The sequence below is a fragment of the Schistocerca cancellata genome, chromosome 2, assembly GCF_023864275.1.
Source record: "Schistocerca cancellata isolate TAMUIC-IGC-003103 chromosome 2, iqSchCanc2.1, whole genome shotgun sequence".
Classification (NCBI taxonomy): Eukaryota; Metazoa; Arthropoda; class Insecta; order Orthoptera; family Acrididae; genus Schistocerca; species Schistocerca cancellata.
The window spans coordinates 170,482,553-170,509,028 of NC_064627.1; the positions used below are offsets into that span (position 1 = coordinate 170,482,553).

Below are 26,476 nucleotides of genomic sequence, written 5' to 3' on the forward strand. Positions count from 1 at the left end.
AAAAGAACTTTATTTATTTATTTTTAATTTATTTACTGCCAAATTATAGACATGTTACCTGATGTTTTATAACAGGTCGTAAATCTTACAATTTTCGGTTTTCATCTTTTTACAGTTTTCTCTTGTTTTGTTTTACCTACAACATCTACAAAGAGTGATACTTTTCAAAATAAGTATAATTTAACGTTGAAATATAAATAAATTTTGTTGGTTTTTAAAAATAATATAAAAAGATGATAGGATAGAGGAGAGATTTGTTAGTACCTTCACCAATAGAGAAGAGATTTGTTAGTACCTTCACCAAATGTGACTGACGGTGAATACCTCGGAATGGTTTCTTCGAGCCGTTGACCGCCAGTCACACACACACGCACGCACGCACGCACACACACACACACACACACACACACACACACACACACACACACACAAATGGTTCAAATGGCTCTGAGCACTAGGGGACTTAACTTCTGAGGTCATCAGTCCCCTAGAACTTAGAACTACTTAAACCTAACTAACCTAAGGACATCACACACATCCATGCCCAAGGCAGGATTCGAACCTGCGACCGTAGCGGTCGCGCGGTTCCAAACTGTAGCGCCTAGAACCGCTCGGCCACTCCGGCTGGCTACAAAAATGGGTATTAGTAGAGAAATAGTTTTGCTTATCCAATTTATTACTAAAGCTATGTATTAACTTTAGGTGCCCATCCTGACACAGCATTTGGTGATTTCTTGGCTAGATCGCCAGCACCTTATGCTTATTTACTGTCACATCTCGGCTTCCTCCTCCTGTTCCTCCTCATTGTCACTGTTTTCGCTGTCACTATTGGTACCGCTGTCCATCCTCTGGAGATTGTTGTTACGTTGCAGATAGGCATGTCTGCTATGTCGTGTCCACATGTACTTTCCATGTGTTGTTTTTGAAATACTGTTTGTCAGTACGTTTAATTGTGCCCATTGTTCGTCGTCTCTTATCGCTGTGTATATATCTATGTCTGTATCTGTGTAGTCTAAAGACAGTGTATGCCTATTGTTCGCGTATTGCACCCAGAAACAGACAGTGTGTTCTGGGGAACCTTCTTCCCCACATGTGCATGTAGGTGTCTGCCTCAGACTCACGCGGTTTAAGTGCGTGGGACAAGGTCCGTGTCCGGTTAAGAAATGTACCATACCGCGGCTGGGAACGATATGTTTCATTCTCAACCGCTCCCTTATGTCAGGGAGTAAGTCGTGCAGTCTACGTCCCTTACCACTTACATCCCACTCGCCTTGCCATGTATCCATACGCCAACTTTTAAGGTGACGTATCGTCTCTATCGGCACACCAGTTATTGTGTGTACCTTATGTAGTCTCCCCATCTTTAACCAGTACCTTGCAGCTCTGTATTTGATCGTGACATCTATGGGGAATATTCCGAGCAGCACACACATTGCATCCGCTGAGGTGATGCCGAAGTCTCCAGATAGCATAAGTAGGACATTTCTCTGCCCTCGTCTGACCGATGCTTTGTTGGTGACCAAGTTCAGTCTATGTGCCCACGTGCTAGCTGCGAAGCTGAGGCCGCGCGGGATTAGCCGAGCGGTCTGGCGCTGCAGTCATGGACTGTCCGGCTGGTCCTGGCGGAGGTTCAAGTCCTCCCTCGAGCATGGGTGTGTGTGTGTTTGTCCTTAGGATAATTTAGGTTAAGTAGTGTGTAAGCTTAGGGACTGATGACCTTAGCTGTTAAGTCCCATAAGATTTCACACACATTTGAACATTTTTTCGAAGCTGAGTACTGATTCGAAGAGCGCACACTGGTATGTCCATATGATTGGTAGAGGTAATCTGTACTGTTTTGAATTTAGCCTCACCAGTTTGTGCAGTATTTTTTTCTGGTTTGTCTGTTGTTAGCCTTATGTGTTCGTGGAAATTCCATTTTTCATATATGTGTACCCCAAGATAGCGCGTAACGTGTGCTCGTTTGATGTTTGTGTCCCCAATTTTAACCTAATGATTCCTTTGGAGTGATCCTTTCAGTAATGTGTGTGTTGTTTTGTTTTCGGCTATCCTGAGTTTATTGTTGTGACTCCATTGTGTAATTCCACTGGCTTTCTCTTCTAACTGAGCTCTTAAAAAAAAGAAAACACACAAAGTTACATTATGAAGCAAATGTAACAAACAAACAAAATTAATATCTCAAAAATGAAACTTCCTGGCGGCCGGCCGCTGTGGCCGTGCGGTTAAAGGCGCTTCAGTCTGGAACCGCGTGACCGCTACGGTCGCAGGTTCGAATCCTGCCTCGGGCATGGATGTGTGTGATGTCCTTAGGTTAGTTAGGTTTAATTAGTTCTAAGTTCTAGGCGACTGATGACCTCAGAAGTTAAGCCGCATAGTGCTCAGAGCCATTTTTTGAAACTTCCTGGCAGATTAAAACTGTGTGCAGGACGAAGAGTCGAAGTCGGGACCTTTGCATTTCTCAGACAAGTGTTCTACCGTCTGAGCTACCCAAACACGACTCACGCCTCATCCTCACAGCTTTTCTTGCGCCAGTACCTCGTCTCCTATCTTCCAAACTTCACAGGTAAGCCATGTCTCCGCAGCATCCTATCTTCCAGGAGTACTAGTTCTGCAAGGTTCACAGGAGAGCTTCTGTGAACTTTGGAAAGTAGGAGAGGAGGTACTGGCGGAAGTAAAGCTGTGAAGACGGGGCGTGAGCCGTAGTTGGTAGCTCAGCGTGTTCGGTCAGAGGGCTAGCTGTGCTCCGCAATAAAAAAACTGAATGAATGGATCGTCGATGAACTTGAACGGGTGTCATGGGACGTCCGGCCCGAACAAGTGAAACAAACAGTATCGAACAATATAGAGAGAGGAAAGAAAAAGACGGTAAAGCACTTGCCCGCGAAAGGCAAAGGTCCCGAGTTCGATTCTTAGTACGCCACACAGTTTTAATCTGCCAGGAAGTTTCATACCAGCGCACACTCCACTGCAAAGTGAAAATCTCATTCTCAGTACCTCAAAAATTTCTTTTCTCAGCTTTCGTCCTAGTAAAGTTTTCTATTATAAACTGGAAGTAGAGAGAACTGGTCACCTCATATTGAAATGATAACAAGCTGAGAGCGGAAATGCGTTCTTCTTGCATTGTAGGACGTAATTTGTTCTTCATAAGGGCCATGCTGAAGAATCCTCTCGCAGCTTCACAATTCGCTATTGGTACTGAGAGGAAAATGTGGTAAGCAATCAGCACAAAAAATGGTTCAAATGACTCTGAGCACTATGGGACTTAACATCTGAGGTCATCAGTCCCCTAGAACTTAGAAATACTCAAACCTAACCAACCTAAGGACATCACACACATCCATGCCCGAGGCAGGATTCGAACCTGCGACCGTAGCGGTCGCGCGGTTCCAGACTGAAGGGCCTAGAACCGCTCGGCCACTCTGGCCGGCGCAATCAGTACATTTAGAAAAACATCATCAAGAACTTTCAAACATTAATTCATAAAATTCAAGCGGTGAAATGTTAGCTGCCTTTTCTTTGAGGGAACCCATCAAATATTTACTAAAATGAAGAATTTCAGAAAGAAAACTTTCTTCATCGAGATCATCTCGGTACTTCTCACAAAGTTTCTATGTTTCCGTGTAGAGTTCTTTAGCTACTTGCTTCACGATATTTTTTTGTTAAAGGTCGGAAGAGATCGACTTCTTCGCAATACTTTTCCTTTAGTGTTTTCACACTCTCCAGTCACGTTAATGTGACTACCTGTCAGAAGCCCGAATAACCACCTTTTACAGAGCGGCCCGTTGCGAGTCGAGCAGGAAAAGAGTCAATCAGGTTCTGGTGTGTGTGGCCACGACGATTCCAGTGCTGTGGCCAGCTACGCCGTTTCTCGGTCGATGATCCAAGGCACGAACAGCCCGATCGAGGTGGTCCCACATATTCTCGATTGGGTTTTAATCGGGGAAGCGTGGTAGCCAGGAGTCCGTGGCAAATTCAACGTGGTGCTCTTCGAACCACGCACGTACACTGCGAGTTGTCTTACACGTTGTATTATCCTGTAGTAGATGCCGTCATGCCGAGGAAAAACAAACATCATGCACGCGTGGACATGGTCCCCAAGGCTAGATGCGTACTTTTGTTGATCAACTGTGACGATAACACGCAGGGAATTCCATGAAAACATTCCCCAGACCATAACGCTCCCTCTTCCGGCCTGTATCCTTCCGACGATTATTGCAGGGTGTTAGCTTTTTGTCTGATGGAGCGTGAAGCGTAATTCTTCTGAAAATATCACTTGGCGCCACTCAGTGGCTGTCCAGTTGCACTAATGGCGTGCAAATTCCAGCCTTCGTCGCTGAGGAAAACCGGTCAGTGTGCTGCATGAACCAGGTGCCGGTTGCGGAAGCCCGTACAGCGCAACGTTCGCTGAACGGTCAGTTAGGAGACGCTGTTGAACCCCTCGGTTCATCTGGGAGGTCAGTTGCTCAACAGCTGCAAGTCTGTTCGCCGTACACATCTAAGCAGCCGTCGTTCATCCCTGTCACATTCGGCCCCACTGCACCACAGTTGCCATAGCGCCCGTTTCGGATAACGCCGTACTGCCATGCACGGTATACATTATTCACTATGGCACGCAAACTTTGCCGTTTCGGAAATGCTTTCACCTTTGGCCAGAAAGCGAATGATTATGCCCTTTGGACGTCAGATAAATCGCGCCGTGTCCGTATTACGACAACAACTGCACTGTTTTCGCGTCCTCCCGGCACGCTTTAATTATCCCGCACTGCTAGTTCTGCCACCCGCCGTGAGCGAGTGGCTGTTGCTAGAGATGGGCAAACACGTTCATCCTTGGGAACTAGTTCACTGGTGATCGCTCTTTTTTGGGAACCGTGCGAGGTGCCCGGGGCTAGCAGTGTATTTAACACTAAATTCTTCTAGAATCTTCATATGGAAATGATGCTTTAAGCCCCCCCCCCCTTTTCTAACTCCGACTTTTGCTGTTGCACATGGATTAAGAAGAAACGCGAACTGACTGTAATGAACCCTGCAAGTGGAGTAGTAAGGAGTTTGGCACCTGCAATAATTTAATTTGATAGAAATTAATTAGATAAAGGAAAGTTTCATTAGCGTAGTGAGAAATGGAAAGTTGCTCTACCGATCAATAGAATGAAAGTTCTGTCCAAAATAACAATTTGATTTATTATGACTAAACTCAAAATAATAAACAAAACGCATGAAACATTTACAATACGTCAAATTGGATGCTCACATAAATGCTGTGAGGGTGAAGTTGTCCGTAAACCTGATTGTGATGTTTATGACCAAGTGGTATGTGGAGCAATTCCTTGCAATCAAATCTTAAGAGAAGCACCTAGCCAACCCAACATTGGTTGCTGCTACAGTAGTGAGAACTCAGACAATGAACACCCAAGACGGAACCACTATAGAAAAGACGCGAACAGGCGCGCTCTGCTGAGCTCTGATTATCACATAGCAAAATTCACTAAACTGCCGTGCTGCGGATATACATTACCAGCAGGCTGTCTTCTTAACTGCAACGACACGATGTGGCCTACCGGAGGCGATGGCTGGTTGCTATGACGTCCCGTCGTGGTGATGATAATGTCGCGAGTATAGCCCGACACAAATTATCCTGGTCTGGTTGTTCCAGACTAAAGACTTCCTAGCAACATAAATGCGCCTCTGAGGGAGACGAAGTAGGCTAGCCACACAATCACTGACGGTACAGTAACTCCGATAAAGTCAAGTTTAGCCTAAACTGCTCAAGACGGACAACATGGGCCGCTTGTACGCCGAACCCTCAGCTGCCACTGTACTCGGAAGTTACGTTGAAGTCGAAACTTCAGCAAATTCATCAAACAGTTACAATTAAATGAAAGTACATTAGACAGCCATAGGAAGGCAGGCTGTCTAGAGCAGCGAGAGCTCAGTCTTGTAACCTACTCCGACCGAAAGGCGAGAGCCGACTCTCACAAGAGCACCTGTACAAGCCGAACACTGAACATTCCCGCCCCCACGACAGTGGCCGTGGTTAAACGTGCCAATCAGCAACTCGAAAACCGGCGGTCACGGAGTTATACCCTGAGCAAGCCAATCACAGTTATGATTTTGCAGAAAACGCGGGAATTCGCCCGCCAAGACTGCCTGGGAACACAAGTCATTCCCACACCTCGCTGGTAGCCCGTCAAGATGTTTTCACTAAGTTTCTGTGAAGTAACGGAGTCTCCATCCCCAGCCGCTCCTTCAGGCCCCTGTGGGCGTGTCGCCCCGCTCTTATGACAATGTTGGCGTCTGGACAGCATCCACTAGACTCCTTCACACTCGTCGGCATAACTCTTTCAAGATCAGCAGAACCCGCCTGTCACCGGACCACCCAGGTGACGAGAGATGCTGCGTGGAAAGTCTGCATGTGAAGCAATAGCAACTTTTCACCACATGCAGTTGGAGAGGAAAATATTCATATCTTCTGAGTTCTCAATACTAGCCTTGTAATGACAATACTCGGCCATACTTCCCCAAATCGAACTGCTGAGAGTAAGATATAAATATGAGAGGGCGCAAGTCACTGTGTGCATCGTAAAGGCATGCCACCTCTCACCCGTTCATTTTTATTCGTTCGCCGTTCATTTGTGCTTGCTATAGTGTTCTTATGAAAAACTGAAAATTCTTAGTATAGGTGACTGAAGATGGAAGGCGCCAAGAAGGGGCACTTGCCTCTGCCTGGAGTACAGAGTTTTTATTCATAACAGAATTCTGACACACTTGCAGTTTTCGTGATTCTGCAACACCTCTCGTTTAGCCAACTGTAGCGTTATGTGGCTGGTCGCAGTGAAATAATGTAAGGTGGCGCACGAAAAACCGACCCCGAATACAGACTGATCACCAATTACGCACGATTTATTGACCGCTACGTGCAGAATAGATAAACATGTAATAATTAGGCAGTGAAGAAATAAGAAATGAGCTAATGCAAACAACAACTTCGAAACAACAGATGACGATTGGTAGGTGACAATGAATGAGCTGTCTAGTACTCGGGTCCGATTTTTTGTGCGCCACCCTGTACCACTGAAATAATATTGCAGAACTTATCATATTCTCTTTAGAAAATGTGACACCAGACACTCGATTATGGAACGCGGACTTCATTCGGATGTAAGTCGGTCTGCCTTCCATAAGAATGAACATGTTCTTTTACCTTGGATAAAAAAAAAGACCGGAGTGAACTATGAAAGATCGTTCCTTAGAATTCGTTCATCGCTCGTTCCGCTCATCTTGATGAAGCGTTCCTTTGGACCAGTTAGTTCGCGAACGGCCCATCTCTAGTTGTTGCACGTTGCCATTAAACATAGATGGTGGTCACATTAAAGCGACTGGAGAGTTCTGCTTATAATTTATCAACAACTGTAATGAGTGCCACATGCCATTTATCACGTCCTGTCAGTTTTTCTAATTTTTCTCTGTTAGGGACTCTTATTCTTATTTTGCGTTCCTTTCTTCGCTATAGTTCTGATACACATATTCACTTGAGACATAAGCTCCTAGCTTGGTTTTCATATCATCATTTCTTAACATGGCTGAAAAACGGAACCAATGACTGCAGCACTTGACACCCGCTAATAAAGTCAAGTCCAGGCATTTACCAATATTTGTTAGTTTTATCGATTCGAGACAGCACAAAACAATCATTATAGGTGTCCATAGTTTTTCAAATTTTTCCAAAGCGATTCTCCCTCATTTCTTGTTTCTGCCATTCTTATATGTCTTGTCAATTTCTTCAAGTGACACGTAAAGAGCATCGAAAAGCTGATATTGCTTCCTCACGGTGCGACATATCTTGAATCGGACAATATCTTAAGTCGCCATTATTCTTCATATAAATGTGCCATCGATGAGAAGAAGCTACAGAAAACTCGCATAGTCGTTGCAAAACTTGGAAAAAATCAACTGAGTCTAAGGATTCCTCTGCACTGTTTTGCGCCACGATGTTTAAGAGCCCAACACAGGGCACATAAAGTGATAATGAATTCAGTTCCTTTATCTTTGCACTGAAACCTGAATATTTGCCACTGACGCTATTGGCATTGTCATATACACTGATGAGCCGAAACATTACGACCACCTGCTTAATAGCTTGTTTGTCCGCCTTTGGAACGAAATACATCACTGATTCTGTGTATCAGGGATCCGACAGTTTGTTGGTAGTTTTGTCGAGGTGTGTGGCATTAGGTATCTACGCACAGGTCATGTAATTCGTGTTAATAACGCACCGCTGATTTGCGTACGCCATGATGGCGCCCGATATCGGTCCAGATGGGTTCCATAGGATTTGCATCAGGCGAATTCGGTCGCCCAGACATCAACGTGAGTTCACTATAATGCTCCTCAAACCACTGTAGCACGGTTCTGGCTCCAAGACACGAACAGTTATACTGCTGAAAGATGACGTCGCCGTCGGGGAAGACATCAAGCGTGAATGGTTGCAGGTAGTTGGCAGCTGTCAGAGTGATTCCGATTACTAGCACAGGTCCCATGCAAACGCAGGAGAATGTCTCCCATACCATAATACGTCTCCCACCAGCCTGCGTCCGTAGCGTGCTGCACGTTTTGAGCCGCCGTTCACCTCGAGGACGGAGTTTGTGGAATTGGCCATCGACCTAGTGTAGCAAAAATGGGATTCATCCGAAGAGCCGACACGTTTCCGTTGACTGACGGTCGAATCCCGATGGTCCTTTTTTTTCTTTTTTTTTCTTTTCATTACTCCGCAAGCCACCCAACGGTGTGTGGCGGAGGGCACTTTACGTGCCACTGTCATTACCTCCCTATCCTGTTCCAGTCGCGTATGGTTCGCGGGAAAAACGACTGTCTAAAAGCTTCCGTGCGCGCTCTAATCTCTCTAATTTTACATTCGTGATCTCCTCGAGAGGTATAAGTAGGGGGAAGTAATATATTCGATAACTCATCCAGAAACGCACCCTCTCGAAACCTGGCGAGCAAGCTACACCTCGATGCAGAGCGCCTCTCTTGCAGAGTCTGCCACTTAAGTTTGTTAAACATCTCCGTAACGCTATCACGGTTACCAAATAACCCTGTGACGAAACGCGCCGCTCTTCTTTGGATCTTCTCTATCTCCTCGGTCAACCCGATCTGGTACGGATCCCACACTGATGAGCAATACTCAAGTATAGGTCGAACGAGTGTTTTGTAAGCCACCTCCTTTGTTGATGGACTACATTTTCTAAGGACTCTCCCAATGAATCTCAACCTGGTACCCGCCTTACCAACAATTAATTTTATATGATCATTCCACTTCAAATCGTTCCGCACGCATACTCCCAGATATTTTACAGATGTAACTGCTACCAGTGTTTGTTCCGCTGTCATATAATCATACAATAAAGGATCCTTCTTCCTATGTATTCTCAATACATTACATTTGTCTATGTTAAGGGTCAGTTGCCACTCCCTGCACCTAGTGCCTATCCGCTGCAGATCTTCCTGCATTTCGCTACAATTTTCTAATGCTGCAACTTCTCTGTATATTACAGCATCATCCGCGAAAAGCCGCATGGAACTTCGGACACTATCTACTAACTGACATCGTAACTGGCGATGTCGTTGCGTCAGCATGTGAACACGTAGTGGTTGGCTGCTCCGGAGCTCCATGTTCAACAATGTACGGTGAACAGAGTTCTCTGAAACACTTGTGCGTGCACCAGCATTGTGCGCTTTCGGCAGAGATGCCACAGATCACCATCAGTCCCACTTCACACAGAAGACATGCCTCCGAACCCCACGTTCTGTGAAGAGTCGATGACGCCCAACCATTTAGCGCCTAGTGGTACTTTCACTGTCTTTGTACCTCTTTCCGTAGATGCTCACGACAGTAGCACGTGAACATTTGACTAGCTTCGCCTTTTTCAAGACATTCGTTCACAGGCTCTGCTGAATAATAATCTGCCCTTTGTCAAAGTCGCTCACCTCAATGGATTTTCCCATTTGCAGAGCATATCTTCGCTAGAGTGATCCCCCTTCCGTGTCTGCTCCACTTACATACTCTTGTTCCCTCGTCAAGTGCCTGCAACGCCACCAGGCGGCGTCCAACGTCTCGGTGGGCAGCGGTCATAATGTTCTGGCTTATCAGTGTAACCTAACATCGTATTTTCGAAATAGATCTAGGTTAACCTTCCAAAGACATTCTGTCGTGTATGGGAACAAAACGCAAAAATCTTTCATGAACTCTTCCCTCGCAACAACACCTTACTGCAACATCTAGCTGATCTTCATTTGTCGTGTCTACCATTTAATGTACTAGTCCGTTGTATTTTGCCGTTTGAATTCGCCAATTGTACTCAATACCTTGTTTCCCGTAAGGCCAATGAATTCTTCGCAAATGCTCATGGACCAATATGTCGGATGGCCAAGACCTTTAGAACCGTGTTGTTAGATGTGTCAAAATGAGCAATTAGTTCAAGGAAATCTAAGTAGCCACCATTATTTGGGGCTCCAAAAATTTTATCACCACCACAAAAAGCAAGTTCTCTTATTGCCAAATGGTTAATGACTTCTACCAAGCGCCGGCCGGGGTGGCCGAGTGGTTCTAGGCGCTACAGTCTGGAACCGCGCGACCGCTACGGTCGCAGGTTCGAATCCTGCCTCGGGCATGGGTGTGTGTGACGTCCTTAGGTTAGTTAGGTTTAAGTAGTTCTAAGTTCTAGGGGACTGATGACCTCATAAGTTAAGTCCCATAGCGCTCAGAGCCATTTGAACCATTTCTACCAAGCACCAAAGCACTTCCTGACAATCACAGAACCCAAGTCATTGAATTATTGAGACGATAAGCGCTGTTTTTCATGAGAAGTCACTTTTTCTTCCAATCGGAAAATCCAGTCCACAGGCTGAAAGTGGAGTACACATGTTGACTAAGTCCATGTTGTCACTGACTAACTCACAGAAAGTACAAAACACATTTACTGTAGGTTCGGAATACAACAGCCATTTTCTTTCTTTTTTTCTCTTTAACAGTTTTCTCAAGAACAATTTTTTGGATGTGTACCCTTTTCGTGTTTCGTAAAGGTGTTCCGCTTTGCTTCGATCATATAAACTGTTCTTAAAATAGTCTAAAGTTTTCGCCAAACACAGTTCCACGAATTCGGTTCCACGTCTTTCGTTTGCGCCAGAGCTTTATCAAATGTTGGCTGCTTCACAAATTCACTGTCAGTATTGTCACCAGTTTCAGTTTATAACCGACTAGTTTACCACACACGTTCAACAACGCCTCACTTACACAGCATTGTTCCACAACAATTTCAGATTCACGGAACTTGTCAAACATTCCTTAGAATACGAAGGCATAGGCGCAGGAAGTTCTGGATCCGTACAAACTTCACAAACGTTACCAGTGGAGTGCTCTTTCTTCGTAAAATACGATATCACTTTCGGCAGTTTCCGTACAAATTCGGCTGCTTTTTTCTGTACTTTTCCTTTGCTACCATAATGACAAACTTTCTCATACGATGGAATTTCCATTCCGAGTCGCGAACACGAGAAATGAAACTCAAATATGTGTTATACACTAACTGGTTGTCACTTTTTCTGAACAGAAGAAACTTCCTACCCTTTTTAATATTCCTATTTACGGCTGAAATCATCGATGCCGTAACCGCTTTATGATCGCTGATTCCCTGTTCTGCGTTAACTTTTTCAAATAGTTCGGGTCTGTTTGTCACCAGAAGGTCTAATATGTTATCGCCACGAGTCGGTTCTCCGTTTAACTGCTCAAGGTAGTTTTCAGATAAAGCACTTAAAAAAATTTCACTGGATTCTTTGTCCCTGCCACCCGTTATGAACGTCTGAGTCTCCCAGTCTATATCCGGCAAATTAAAATCTCCACCCAGAACTATAACATGGTGGGGAAATCTACTCGAAATATTTTCCAAATTATCTTTCAGGTGCTCAGCCACAACAGCTGCTGAGCCAGGGGGCCTATAGAGACATCCAATTACCATGTCTGAGCCTGCTTTAACCGTGACCTTCACCCAAATCATTTCACATTTCGGATCTCCGTCAATTTCCATCGATACTATTGCACTTCTTATCGCTATAAACACACCTCCCCCTTCACTGTCCAGCCTGTCTCTGCGGTATACATTCCAATCTGAGTTTAGGATTTCATTACTGTTTACGTCTGGTTTCAGCCAACTTTCTGTCCCTAGTACTATATGGGCGTTGTGACCGTTTATTAATGAGAGCAGTTCTGGGACCTTTCTGTAGGCGCTCCTGTAGTTTACTATTAGCACATTAATATTGTTATTCCCTGTTACATTTTGCCTACTCCTACCTTGCCGCGTCTCAGGAGGCGTCTTGTCGGGCCTAGGGAGGGGATTCTCTAACCTAAAAAACCCCCATGTGCACTCCACACGTACTCCGCTACCCTTGTAGCCGCTTCCGGCGTGTAGTGCACGCCTGACCTATTGAGGGGGACCCTACATTTCTCCATCCGATAGCGGAGGTCGAGAAATTTGCACCCCAGATCTCCGCAGAATCGTCTGAGCCTCTGGTTTAAGCCTTCCACTCGGCTCCAAACCAGAGGACCGCGATCGGTTCTGGGAACGATACTACACGACCACCAAAAATGGCGGAATTCTCAGCGAGCGACGAGGAGCGATCTCGTTAAGTCTGCTGCCGCCGTGTGTCGCAATTTGTTCGGTACGATGGGACAAAGTGGTGACTTCATTTGATTAACTGGTTATGCCTTCTGACAGGCCTTGCATACCGACAGTACCACCGAATTTGTCTCTCCATGTTTTTGAAGTGGCACAAGTCCTTCAGTTTAATGTGGTACACCCAAAGACCGACACGTTTTTATTGACTGACAGTCGAATCGCGATGGCCCCGTGTCCACTGCAATCGTAACTGACGATGTCTTTGGTCAACATGTCAACACGTAGAGGTGGTCTGCTGCGAAGCTCCATGTTCAACAATGTACGATGAACGGTGTGCTCCGAAACACTTCTGCTCGCACCAGCATCGTGCTCTTTCGGCAGAAATGCCGCAGATCACCATCTGTCCTACATTACAGAGCAGGCAAGCCTCTGAACCCCACGTTCTGTGAAGAGTTGTGCAAGTCCAAACATCTAGAGCCTAGTGGTAATTTCACTGTCCTTCTAACTCTTGCCATATAAGCTCACGATAGACGCATGTGGACATTCGATCAGCTTCACGGTTTTCTTGATACTGGTTCACAGGCTCTGCGTATTAATAATCTGTTCTTTATCAAGGTCGTTTATGTCAATGGATTTCCCGATTTGCAGCCCATATCTTTGCAGAGGTGATCCCCCTTCCGTGTATGTTCAGGATACATACGCTACTGGCCATTAAAATTGCTTCACCAAGAAGAAATGCAGATGATAAACGGGTATTCATTGGACAAATATATTATACTAGAACTGACATGTGATTACATTTTCACGCAATTTGGATGCATAGATCCTGAGAAATCAGTACCCCGAACAACCACCTCTGGCCGTAATAACGGCCTTGATACGCCTGGGCATTGTGTCAAACAGAGCTTGGATGGCGTGTACAGGTACAGCTGCCCATGCAGCTTCAACACGATACCACAGTTCATCAAGAGTAGTGACTGGCGTATTGTGACGAGCCAGTTGCTCGGCCACCATTGACCAGACGTTTTCAATTGGTGAGAGATCTGGAGAACGTGCTGTCCAGGGCAGCAACCGAACATTTTCTGTATCCAGAATGGCCCGTACAGGACCTGCAACATGCGGTCGTGCATTATCCTGCTGAAATGTAGGGTTTCGCAGGGATCGAATGAAGGGTAGAGCCACGGGTCATAACACATCTGAAATGTAACGTCCACTGTTCAAAGTGCCGTCAGTGCGAACAAGAGGTGGCCGAGACGTGTAGCCAATGGCACCCCATACCATGACGCCGGGTGACACGCCACTATGGCGATGACGAATACAGGCTTCCAATGTGCGTTCATCGCTATGTCGCCAAACACGGATGCGACCATCATGATGCTGTAAACAGAACCTGGATTCATCCGAAAAAATGACGTTTTGCCAATCGTGCACCCAGGTACGTCATTGAGTACACCATCGCAGGCGCTCATGTCTGTGATGCAGCGTCAAGGGTAACCGCAGCCATGGTCTCCGAGATGACAGTCCTTGCTGCTGCAAACGTCGTCGAACTGTTCGTACAGATGGTTGTTGTCTTGCAAACGTCCCCATGTGTTGACTCAGGGATCGAGACGTGGCTGCACGATCCGTTACAGCAATGCGGATAAGATGCCTGTCGTGTTGACTGCTAGTGATACGAGGTCGTTGGGATCCAGCACGGCGTTCCGTATTGCCCTCCTGAACCCACCGAGTCCATATTCTGCTAACAGTCATTGGATCTCGACCAACGCGAGCAGCAATATCGCGATACGATAAACCGCAATCGCGATAGGCTACAATCCGACCTTTATCAAAGTCGGAAACGTGATGGTACGCATTTATCCTCCTTACACGAGGCATCGCAACAACGTTTCACCAGGCAACGCCGGTCAACTGCTGTTTGTGTATGAGAAATCGGTTGGAAACTTTCCTCATGTCAGCACGTTGTAAGTATCGCCACCGGCGCCAGCCTTGTGTGAATGCTCTGAAAAGCTAATCACTTGCATGTCACAGCATCTTCTTCCTGTCGGTTAAATTTCGCGTCTGTAGCACGTCATCTTCATGGTGTAGCAATTTTAATGGCCAGTAGTGTATATTTGTTACCGTGTCACGTGGCCGCAATGCCACGAGGCGGAATCCAACGTCGCGGTGGGCAATGGTCGTAATGTTTTGGCTGATCACTGTACGAGCCTACAGATCATACGTTTATTCTAATGGTTTCGGTCACTGCGATAATCTATCAATACCTGAAGAGGACGTGGCACTGAAGAATCTTTAGGTGAATCACGAATGTGCTCCGCAATTTCGTGTGGATCTGCTGTGCTCCAAAGACGGACGTTGTGACGATTTATGTTTGCGGACACACGAAACGAGGCTTTGTCACTGAAAATCGACTTATGTGAAAAACCATGTTCCTTCAGTAGCTGCTGCAAACCATTGAAAAACTTAGAAAGAAAAGCTCACTGTAGTCAGCATACGTAACAACTGTAGCCAGTATGGTTACACGTGGAGACGTTTGCGTAGGTTGCGCGAAACAACTGACTGCGACACCTGCAGTTCTCTACTCGTATATGTCGTCGATTTCTTGGAACTCCTGCTGAAGCATCCGCCGCACCAGCTCCACCATCTCTGCTAAGGGTCGTGACCGGCCTATTTGCTTTGCGTCACATAAGCAGCCAACCTCACGAAACCTGTTTACCATCTATGGATTGTTTTTTCTGTTGGAGATTTAACCTGATATTTAGCGCGAAATAGTCGTGTGATCTGTCACAATCAGCTCACGCTTAGCGAATTCAGGGACACAAAACGCTCATAGCGCTGCATTGTATGCCATGATATGGCACACCTGCCCTCTAGTGTGGGCCCGGCAGCTACTCCACGGTGCGTTTTACGAATAGAAAGTTGGAAAGGTCCTGATTCTGGTTAATTGTCTAATCAAACCAAACAGTAAAAGCCGTCAACCACCTGCTCGCCCTCCAGTACAGTACGTTACCCAACGTGTCTGTATATTAGTAAAATCTATGTGCAATTGTAAGGAAGTGTTCCCAATCTTTTCGTAGCATGTATCTGAGGTGGAATATGGGAACTAGCCCACTATTCACCTAGGGGTAGGTGGTAAACAGCCCAAAAATCACATCCAGGCTTCCCGACACATTTTTATTCATTTACCGCTTCCTTCAAACCTACACTCTCCCTATACCTATAATAAGTCGTGTTTCAACATTTTTTTGAAATTATTATATGTTTTGATTAATTGCAAAATTATATCTAAACATAACAATATTGCCGTCGGTGTGGCCGAGCGGTTCTAGGCGCTTCATTCTGGAACCGCGCGACCGCTACAGTCGCAGGTTCGAATCCTGCCTCGGGCTTCGTTGTGTGTGATGTCCTTAGATTAGTTAGGTTTAAGTAGTTCTACGTTCTAGGGGACTGATGACCTAAGATGTTAAGTTCCGTAGTGCTCAGAGCCAGTTGAACCATTTTTGAACCATAACAATATTAATAACAATAAGAAGAAGAGAAGTAATGATAATAGTGGTAACAGTAATAAGTACCCAATAGTTAACAGAAGAAAGGCGATGGTCGGCATACCGATCCCTTGTCGTTAGGACGCCGGGCGGATTCGATCCGAAGCCGCGACGCCTTCCCGTCCCGAAAGTGCCAGCTACCTCGCCGGTTAGAAACCTGGAAAGATGCTGTTTCCACTGATCTCTTGTAGTTTTCTCACAGTCGTCTTTTGAAACGGTAAAGGTACATGTGAAAAACCCTGTACTTCTAAATCTTCATTAATTTCAACCACGAGGGCCATTTAACGTACAAACCAAAACGTAAATATCTGATGCGCAAAGTAAGCTGCTTCATCGGTAGCACAAGAGGAATTGCTAAAAGCCACTTCAAAAATCTGATTATGACCATCAGATACAGGGTGATTCACGAAGATAAGCGAATATTGTCATATATTATTCTACAAGTAAAACTAAAGAAAAAAGTTCATACAAACATACATACGCAAATGTTTAGTTACCGAGTTACAGCTAATAAAAATTTTGCCTGAAATTTAGCAACTTCGCTGATATGAAGCAATAGACAAACTGTACGAGGTTAAAGTAATGCATGATTTCCATTTATTTTGTTGTTACTGATCAGGTGAATCTAATAAAACATGTCGCAGACTTGTGTCTGCCGTAGTTTTTCAGAACATCCAGAGGAGCAAAGAAGTAATTTCGTAAAAATTTTAATTTATTAACTTCTTGGCCCAAATTGTTTTTTAAATTCCAGACAATTGCACAAAGATTTCAACAGGAGTTGTAGAGCATTTAATTTTAGAAAAATGATGGTAATAACGTTAACTGAAAATGTATGAATGTGTCAGATAATTTGCTTTTATTAATACCATAGCACGCGTGATTTCATGTTAAACCGAAAAAAACAAAGCTCAGTGTCAAGGAAGTTGTACAGTGTACATACAATTTCACAATACATTCACAACAAATGTTCAAAAATGTCTCCACCCAGTTCAATGCATTTAGCTGCACGTGTATGAACAGATTTTGTTGCTCGTTTCACTTTCACAGGGTTGTTCTTAATTTCGTCTATTGCATCCATAATACGAGCAAAGTAATGCCTCACGTTATTGATTTTGTCCTCATAAACTATGCCTTTCATCCATCCCTATACACAAAAATCCATTGGTGTTAAAGCGGTCGATATGGATGGCCACAGACGTGTAGCAAAATGGTTCAAATGTCTCTGAGCACTATGGGACTTAACATCTGAGGTCATCAGTCCCCTAGGACTTAGAACTACTTACACCTAACTAACCTAAGGACATCACACACATCCATGCCCGATGCAGAATTCGAACCTGCGACCCTAGCGGTCGCGCGGTTCCAGACTGAAGCGCCTAGAAACGCTCGGCTACTCCGGCCGGCGACGCGTAGCACCATGACCAATCTATTTCTGGGGAAAATGTTCATTTAAATATATAGTAACGGCGTCGGTGAAATGTGGAGGCGCACCGTCATGTTGAAAATACATTTGCAATCACGTAGCACGTGGAAGATCTTCGGGGAAGCAGGGCATTTCTTCTTGAAGGAATGGTAAGTACGTCTCGCCAATTAGACGTCCTGGGAAAGTGAATGGTCCAATAAAGTGTGTATTCATTATACCACACCCCACATTTATGCTAAATCGCTGCCCGAAATTGCGTTGCACTGTTGTATGTGGATTTGCTTCAGACCATACTTGCTCGTTACGTGAATTGTTTATACCACCTCGAGTAAACTGTGCCTCATCAGTAATTAAAACGTGTTTGTGTAACTGCCGATTAGTATTTAACCAGTTGCACAACTCCAAGCGAAGTGCAGGATCTCGCGGATGTAAATGATGCAGATTTTGTTTAGGTAAGGCTACAGATTACTGTACTTCAGTGAACGCCGTACCTTAGATTGTGAAATGCCTAATGGTGGAGAGATACGTCGTGTACTGGTACCGTGGCTACGGTGAACAGCATCCGTTATATCCTCATCATCGTCTTCACGTATCGAGCGCTCGTACTGATTGTGACGTTAGGTAGAGGACCTGGCTCTCATAACATTCGAAATACTCCACTAATGGTTCGTGCATTCGGAATCCTCCGAGTTGGGTAACGTACGCGATATTCGTTAACTGCAGCCTTAGCATTACCATCAAATTTGCCACAAATAAATACCATATCGGCGTATTCCACTGTCGTAAATCTGAAAGGCTCCCTATTTCATAAATAATCTACTAACTACAACAGTTCCTATGAGGTTTCACTTAAATACAGTGTTGTTATTATATTCTTTCACTAAACAATACAGAAAGCTAACTCGTTTCAAGGTTAGGGAACGACTGAAACAACTCACTAACGCTTGCCAAAAATGACATAAACTTTTCTACATTCTAAACGGAAGAGGCTGCTCACTAAATCCCGAAATCCGATCTTCGCCGAGGATGTAGAGCATACACTCCTGGAAATGGAAAAAAGAACACATTGACACCGGTGTGTCAGACCCACCATACTTGCTCCGGACACTGCGAGAGGGCTGTACAAGCAATGATCACACGCACGGCACAGCGGACACACCAGGAACCGCGGTGTTGGCCGTCGAATGGCGCTAGCTGCGCAGCATTTGTGCACCGCCGCCGTCAGTGTCAGCCAGTTTGCTGTGGCATACGGAGCTCCATCGCAGTCTTTAACACTGGTAGCATGCCGCGACAGCGTGGACGTGAACCGTATGTGCAGTTGACGGACTTTGAGCGAGGGCGTATAGTGGGCATGCGGGAGGCCGGGTGGACGTACCGCCGAATTGCTCAACACGTGGGGCGTGAGGTCTCCACAGTACATCGATGTTGTCGCCAGTGGTCGGCGGAAGGTGCACGTGCTCGTCGACCTGGGACCGGATCGCAGCGACGCACGGATGCACGCCAAGACCGTAGGATCCTACGCAGTGCCGTAGGGGACCGCACCGCCACTTCCCAGCAAATTAGGGATACTGTTGCTCCTGGGGTATCGGCGAGGACCATTCGCAACCGTCTCCATGAAGCTGGGCTACGGTCCCGCACACCGTTAGGCCGTCTTCCGCTCACGCCCCAACATCGTGCAGCCCGCCTCCAGTGGTGTCGCGACAGGCGTGAATGGAGGGACGAATGGAGACGTGTCGTCTTCAGCGATGAGAGCCGCTTCTGCCTTGGTGCCAATGATGGTCGTATGCGTGTTTGGCGCCGTGCAGGTGAGCGCCACAATCAGGACTGCATACAACCGAGGCACACAGAGCCAACACCCGGCATCACGGTGTGGGGAGCGATCTCCTACACTGGCCGTACACCACTGGTGATCGTCGAGGGGACACTGAATAGTGCACGGTACATCCAAACCGTCATCGAACCCATAGTTCTACCATTCCTAGACCGGCAAGGGAACTTGCTGTTCCAACAGGACAATGCACGTCCGCATGTATCTCGTGCCACCCAACGTGCTCTAGAAGGTGTAAGTCAACTACCCTGGCCAGCAAGATCTCCGGATCTGTCCCCCATTGAGCATGTTTGGGACTGGATGAAGCGTCGTCTCACGCGGTCTGCACGTCCAGCACGAACGCTGGTCCAACTGAGGCGCCAGGTGGAAATGGCATGGCAAGCCGTTCCACAGGACTACATCCAGCATCTCTACGATCGTCTCCATGGGAGAATAGCAGCCTGCATTGCTGCGAAAGGTGGATATACACTGTACTAGTGCCGACATTGTGCATGCTCTGTTGCCTGTGTCTATGTGCCTGTGGTTCTGTCAGTGTGATCATGTGATGTATCTGACCCCAGGAATGTGTCAATAAAGTTTCCCTTTCCTGGGACAATGAATTCACGGTGTTCTTATTTCAATTTCCAGGAGTGTATATTATTAGCACCAACTTTCAAATCGCGCAATGATCACCATTGAAAGATAAGGGAAATTAGAGCTCGTACTGAGGCGTTCAGACAGTCGTTTTTCCCTCGCGTGATCCGCGTGTGGAACAGAGGGGGAAGGGGGGGGGGAGGAGGAAATGTGACCTTGGCGCGAACTGTGCCCTCCGCCACACACCGCTTGCTGGCTAGCGGAGTATATATGTAGATATGTACAAAGCCAATTGATTCCGTCGTGCCGCCATAATCGTCGGAAACCTTTCCACATGAATTTCCCAAGTGTAAATGACAGCTCGGCCGATGAACTGGTCTTCACCGCCATCTATGTACGTGCATATCACTGTCGCATGACTTTTGTCTTCTCAGTGTTTTATTCATAACTTCAGAGACGCACCTGAAGGAGGGACATAGGTCTAAAGGTCTTCCGAATACGACTCCGGTGCCTTAAACACTGTGGCTGTGACTGTTCTATCAGTGGGTCATTAAACTCTTAAGGGGGGTAGGACGTCAAACGGGCCGACTTGGAGCAGGAGCGGCACCACAGGACATTTTATTTTCTACTGTCTATACTTTTACAAATAAATTCATAAAACTTTCTCAGCATGACCGGGAAGGATTCAGGATTCCCACTCATACCAGTGGAAGTGCAAAAACATAACAAAATAATTTTTTTTAGATATGAAATTTCATCATTTTTTCACTTACTGTTGACTGCATTTGTTGCTATAGGTACATTTTTCTTCACAAGTAAGAGAGATTCTTTGATGAATTTTGCACAGCATACAAACCATACTTACAGGTGTATGACACTATTGAATTTTCCAAATCTATTAAAAACTGTGGTAAATTGAGATAATTAACTACAAAATTTGATTTGTTTCTAAACATAAAGTTTAAAACGGAACAGCTCATTCATTTTTTCATAAATTAAATAGATTCTAGAGTTTTAGGCACCTGTAAGTATGGTTTGTATGCTGTGCAAAATTCATCGAATAATCTCTCTTACTTATGAAGAAAAGTGTACCTATAGCAACAAATGCAGCCAATAGTAAGGGAAAAAATGATGAAATTTCACTTGTAAAAAAAATTATTTTGTTACGTTTTCGAACTTCCGCTGCTACGAGTGTGAATCCCGAATCCTTCCTGGTCATGCTGACAAAGTTTTATGAATTTACTTGTAAAAGTATAGACAGTGGAAATTAAAATGTCCTGTGGTGCCTCTCCTGTTCCAAGTCGGCCCGTTTGACGTCCTACCCCCCCTTAAACGAGCTTATATAAGTAAATCATCCTCTAATGCTCTGGCTAGGTAGGCTGGACTGTGCGTCCAGTGGGTGGGTTTCTTTCAGCAGCTCTGTGGACAATGGGCAGTAAGTCAGACTTTCGGACCCCCCGGAGCGGCCGGACGTCGCCGGCAGCCGCTGGGTAGAGTGTCGCATTGCGACCTACTGGCGAGGGAGTCGTGGGCGGTGTTGCGGCGCGTGCGCGTGCTACCTTAACACGCTAATGTCCGCCCACGACTGGAGGGGCGCCGTCTCGGTTTCTGGGCAGGCGGCGTCGCGGCCGAGGGAGGCCTCGGGCAGCACTAGTCCTCCGGGCTCTGCACGCGACACACGGCGATGGCGCTCCCCAAGAACGGACGGCTCCTTCTGGCGGCCTGCCTCATCGCTGCAGCCGCAGCTGCCGCCTACGGGGACCACGGTGAGTCGCCCAACACTTCTCCACACAAAAGTCGTCGACCACTTTGGTAATAAATGACTGATGCAGAATTATGAAACATTAGTGTCCTCACGGTTTAAATAATATCTCTCAAATGTGCTCCTCAGCTTATATTAGGCTGGCGCATAAGTTTGTATCGTATTTGTTTTTCGTACTGGTATTCCGGTTCCTGTGGTTGTATTTCATCTACATCTCCATCCATACTCCGCAAGCCACCTGACGGTGTGTGGCGGAGGGTACCTTGAGTACCTCTATCGGGTCCCCCTTCTATTCCAGTCTCGAATTGTTCGTGGAAAAAAAGATTGCCGGTATGCCTCTGTGTGGGCTCTAATCTCTCTGATTTTATCCTCACGGTCTCTTCCCGAGATATACGTAGTAGGGAGAAATATACTGTTTGACTCCTCGGTGAAGGTATGTTCTCGAAACTTCAACAAAAGCCCGTACCGAGGTACTGACCGTCTCTCTTGCGGAGTCTTCCACTGGAGTTTATCTATCATCTCCGTAACGCTTTCGCGATTACTAAATGATCCTGTAACGAAGTGCACTGCTCTCCGTCGGATCTTCTCTATCTCTTCTATCAACCCTATCTGGTACGGATCGCACACTGATGGGCAATTTTCAAGCAGTGGGCGAACAAGTGTACTGTAACCTACTTCATTTGTTTTCGGATTGCATTTCCTTAGGATTCTTCCAATGAATCTGTCTCGCATCTGCTTTACCGACGATCAACTTTATATGATCATTCCATTTTAAATCACTCCTAATGCCTACTCCCAGATAATTTATGGAATTAAGTGCTTCCAGTTGCTGACCTGCTATATTGTAGCTAATCATAAGTGATCTTTCTTTCTATGTATTCGCAGCACATTAGACATGTCTACACTGACATTCCGTTGCCATTCCCTGCAACATGCGTCAATTCGTTGCAGACCCTCCTGCATTTCAGTACAATTTGCCATTGTAACAGCCTCTCGATATACCACAACACAAAAACCCACAGTGAACTTCCGATGTCATCCACAAGGTCATTTATGTATATTGTGAATAGCAACGGTCCTACGACACTCCCTTGAGGCACACCTGAAATCACTCTTACTTCGGAAGATTTCTCTCCATTGAGAATGACATGCTGCGTTCTGTTGTCTAGAAACTCTTCAATCCAATCACACAACTGGTCTGATAGTCCATATGCTCTTACTTTGTTCATTAAAGGACTGTGGGGAACTGTATCGAACGTATCGATTGTTGTTGTTTATTTGTAGTTCACCGTTGATGTTTGTGTATACACATTGCCATTTTGTCATTTGGAGATAGCGGGTGGAGCTGTGGAATTCCAAGTGTAACAATCGGAACAATTCCTACATATTTTGACTTCAAAAGACGGGTGACAGCATCGGAAACGGGCAGAAAAATTTGTGCCGTGTGTGAGGAAAATGCCATTGGACAGAGCGGGGCCAGAAAATGGTTTCCTCTTTTTAAGGGGGATCGTTTTCACGTCGGTGACACTCCGTGTCAGTGTACTCGAGAATTGGCAGATGTGATGAACTGTGAACATTTCACCATAGCGCGACTTTGCATCAAATGCGGAAGGATCAAAAATGGGGAGTACGGGTAATGCATGATCTCTAAGCCAAAATAACACAAATCAACGGGTAGCCATGTGTGCATCTCTGCTTGCTCGTCATCAAATCGCTCGTCAGCAACCCCACCATTCCTATCCTGTATCGTTACTCGTGGCGAGAAATTGGTTCTTTATTCTAAGATAAGGAAAGGAAAGGAATGGTTGACCCCAAACAACGCAGCAGTATGCCGTGAAAAAACGTTGCAGTATGCATTTGGTGGAACAGCGACGGTGTGGTGTACTACGAATAGCTTTCCCGAAGTGTAGCCATCACTGCTGATATTTACTGTCAACAACTGAAACATCAGCAGGCGCAGTCCACGAACAACGACCAGGAAGTCTTCGTGAAGTGATGCTACCCCACGATAACGCCAGCCCGAATTTTGCTACACTGACAAAAAACACAAGACAGGAGTTGAATTGGGAAATCATTCCACACCCACCTTATTCACCTCATCTTGCGTCCTCAGATTTTCATCTTTTCCGCTCTCTATCGAAGAACCTTCAAGGAACTTCCTTTCCTGATGAAAGAGCTCTCCGAACATGACCCGTTGAGCTCTTTGCCTCAAAACCACGTGGGTTCTACAGTCGCTGAACCGAAAAGTTACCCCAGCGTTGGGACGGTCTTGCAAATTGTGAAGGAGAATATATTATTGGTTACTGACGTCTCTGTTATTTGTATCTGTTGTGGTTAACTTAGGGAAAAATTGCTACGAACTTATGCACCAACGTAATGCTTCAAGAAATTCATGCTACCATCATAAACTGCTGATAATGAAATATGCTTCATTGGTTCAAATGGTTCAAATGGCTCTGAGCACTATAGGACTTAACATCTGAGGTCAGCAGTCCCCTAGAACTTAGAACTACTTAAACCTAACTAACCTAAGGACATCACACACGACCATGCCCGAGGCAGGATTCGAACCTGCGACCGTAGCGGTCGCTCAGTTCCAGACTGTAGCGCCTAGAACCACATGGCCACTCCGGCCGGCCAATCCTGTCTCACTCGCTTCTGAATCACTGCTTCCCCTTCACGTCCCTCGACTCCCATTGTTGCCGTATGGTTTCTGTACAAGTTGTAGCTAGCCTTTCGCTTCCTTTATTTTATCCCTGCTACCTTCAGAATTTCAGAGCATTCCAGTCAACACTGTCAAAATCTGCAAATGAGGTGCTACTTAGTGCCTAAGACAGGTCATGTTGTCACAATATTAAATTATATAATATAAAACATATTTGATTTCTTAAAATTAAAAACAATCTTTAACATAGTTATAGCTTTACATACTTGGAAACGTAAGACTAATTAGGTAATGGAAATGCTTAAAATTAGAGATTTATATAGCCAGAGAATAGGGAAATTGGTAGATAGGAAAGTGTTTAGATTTGTATAACGGCACCACCTATGCTGTCCAAGAGGGGTCACCTCAACCTCTCACTCCTGGGCAGCAACCAACCTATCTACTACTTTTCGTGATAGGACGAGGACCTCAGTAATACTTTGAGCCTCTCGCACTCAGATGGCGTGATACACGCCTAATTTAGGTTACTCTACGCGGAGTTTGAGCTGTCCTCTACTTCTACATTTGTCTTACAATCTAATATTACCATCTAACGAACGCTTCCTTCCCCGATACTCTGGTGACTACAAATTTAGTCATTCTGCGTTTGCACGTCTCTGCCTGTCTCGCTGTTGTCTGATCTGCTACCATCAAACTACCGTAGTCTGTTTACTAGACGAGGACAATGGTACGCTGTGCCGGCTGGGGTGGCCGAGCGGTTCTAGGCACTACAGTCTGGACCCGCGCAACCGCTACGGTCGCAGGTTCGAATCCTGCCTCGGGCATGGATGTGTGTGATGTCCTTAGCTTAGTTAGGCTTAAGTAGTTCTAAGTTCTAGGGGACTGATGACCTCAGAAGTTAAATCCCATAGTGCTCAGAGCCATTTTTGAATGGTACGCTGTCTGATGATCACTGGGTGCGCGTGTAATTTAACGGCCTCGGTTAAACCGTTGAAAAAGAATCAGCATCTAGATTTACGATTAATGGCAAATACAGCTTGCTGAGTATTGAAAGTACCTGGAATTTCGTAGAAATTACTTCACTGTAATACGATCTTTCGTTTCGGGGAGTAACTGTTAAGCCTGATTTACAGCTGAGCCAAGAGAAACGAATGAACACGAACGAACGAGAATTCTCTTTGGTGCAAACATAAGGCCAGCGCATGCGAAACTGCATTCGCAAGTGTTCGCACTGTCTGTCTATTTCGTGTCCTCTCCGCTTAGGCGCTAACAGTACAGAATGCTGTCCTCTGCTATCTTGTCTAATTTTGTTGTTGACGTCAGTAGTATGGGCGACGGAATGGCCTGAAAAGAACGTAGTGCTGTTCATAGAAAAATATAGGTGTCATAGGTGCTTCTGGGATCCAAGGGATCCACAGCAAAAATGGCGAAGGAAAAGACTGCGATTATTAGAAAAAATCCGAAGCTCTTTAAGATCCAACTGGGACGTAAGGAAGACGATAAATTCACTAGACGCTTGGATCAGTCGGGGACGGAGTGAATAAGTACAAGCTTTGATAGATCTCTGTTAAAAAGGAAAATTCCTTGAAAGTAAACATGTGCGAAAATATATCTGCTATGCTCATTAAAATTGAAAAGATACGAAAGACCTGATCATTCTCATTGCTTACGCTCATGCCAGCTGTAATTACATGACTGATGCACCAATATTATGTTAGAGATTTTTGATGATAAATAAAAAATGCTTGACACGAATCACGCTATCTCCCACTGAAAAAATTATAGTAAAATTTATGAAGTAGCCTATGTGACATGTCGAATGTATATCTCATGTTTCATTAATCATATTGTCCGCCCCCGGTAGCTGAGTGGTCAGCGCGACAGAATGTCAGTCCTAAGAGCCCGGGTACGATTTCCGGCTGCGTCTGAGATTTTCTCCGCTCTGGGGCTGGGTGTTGTGTTGTCCTAATCATCATCATTTCATCCCCATCGACGCGCATGTCGCCGAAGTGGCGTCA

The 26,476-nt window shown here is 45.5% G+C and overlaps 1 protein-coding gene across 1 annotated transcript in view; it reads left to right on the forward strand.

Moving 5' to 3' along the window:
• Positions 1-21,662: 21,662 nt before the first annotated feature.
• The window catches only part of LOC126161489 (uncharacterized), a 261,998-nt gene continuing 257,184 nt past the window's right edge, over positions 21,663-26,476 (forward strand). Inside the window, exon 1 of the mRNA XM_049917387.1 lies at positions 21,663-21,797. Within this exon, the coding sequence (XP_049773344.1) occupies positions 21,716-21,797 (82 nt within the window). The 5' untranslated portion in view covers positions 21,663-21,715. The remainder of the gene's footprint in view (positions 21,798-26,476) is intronic.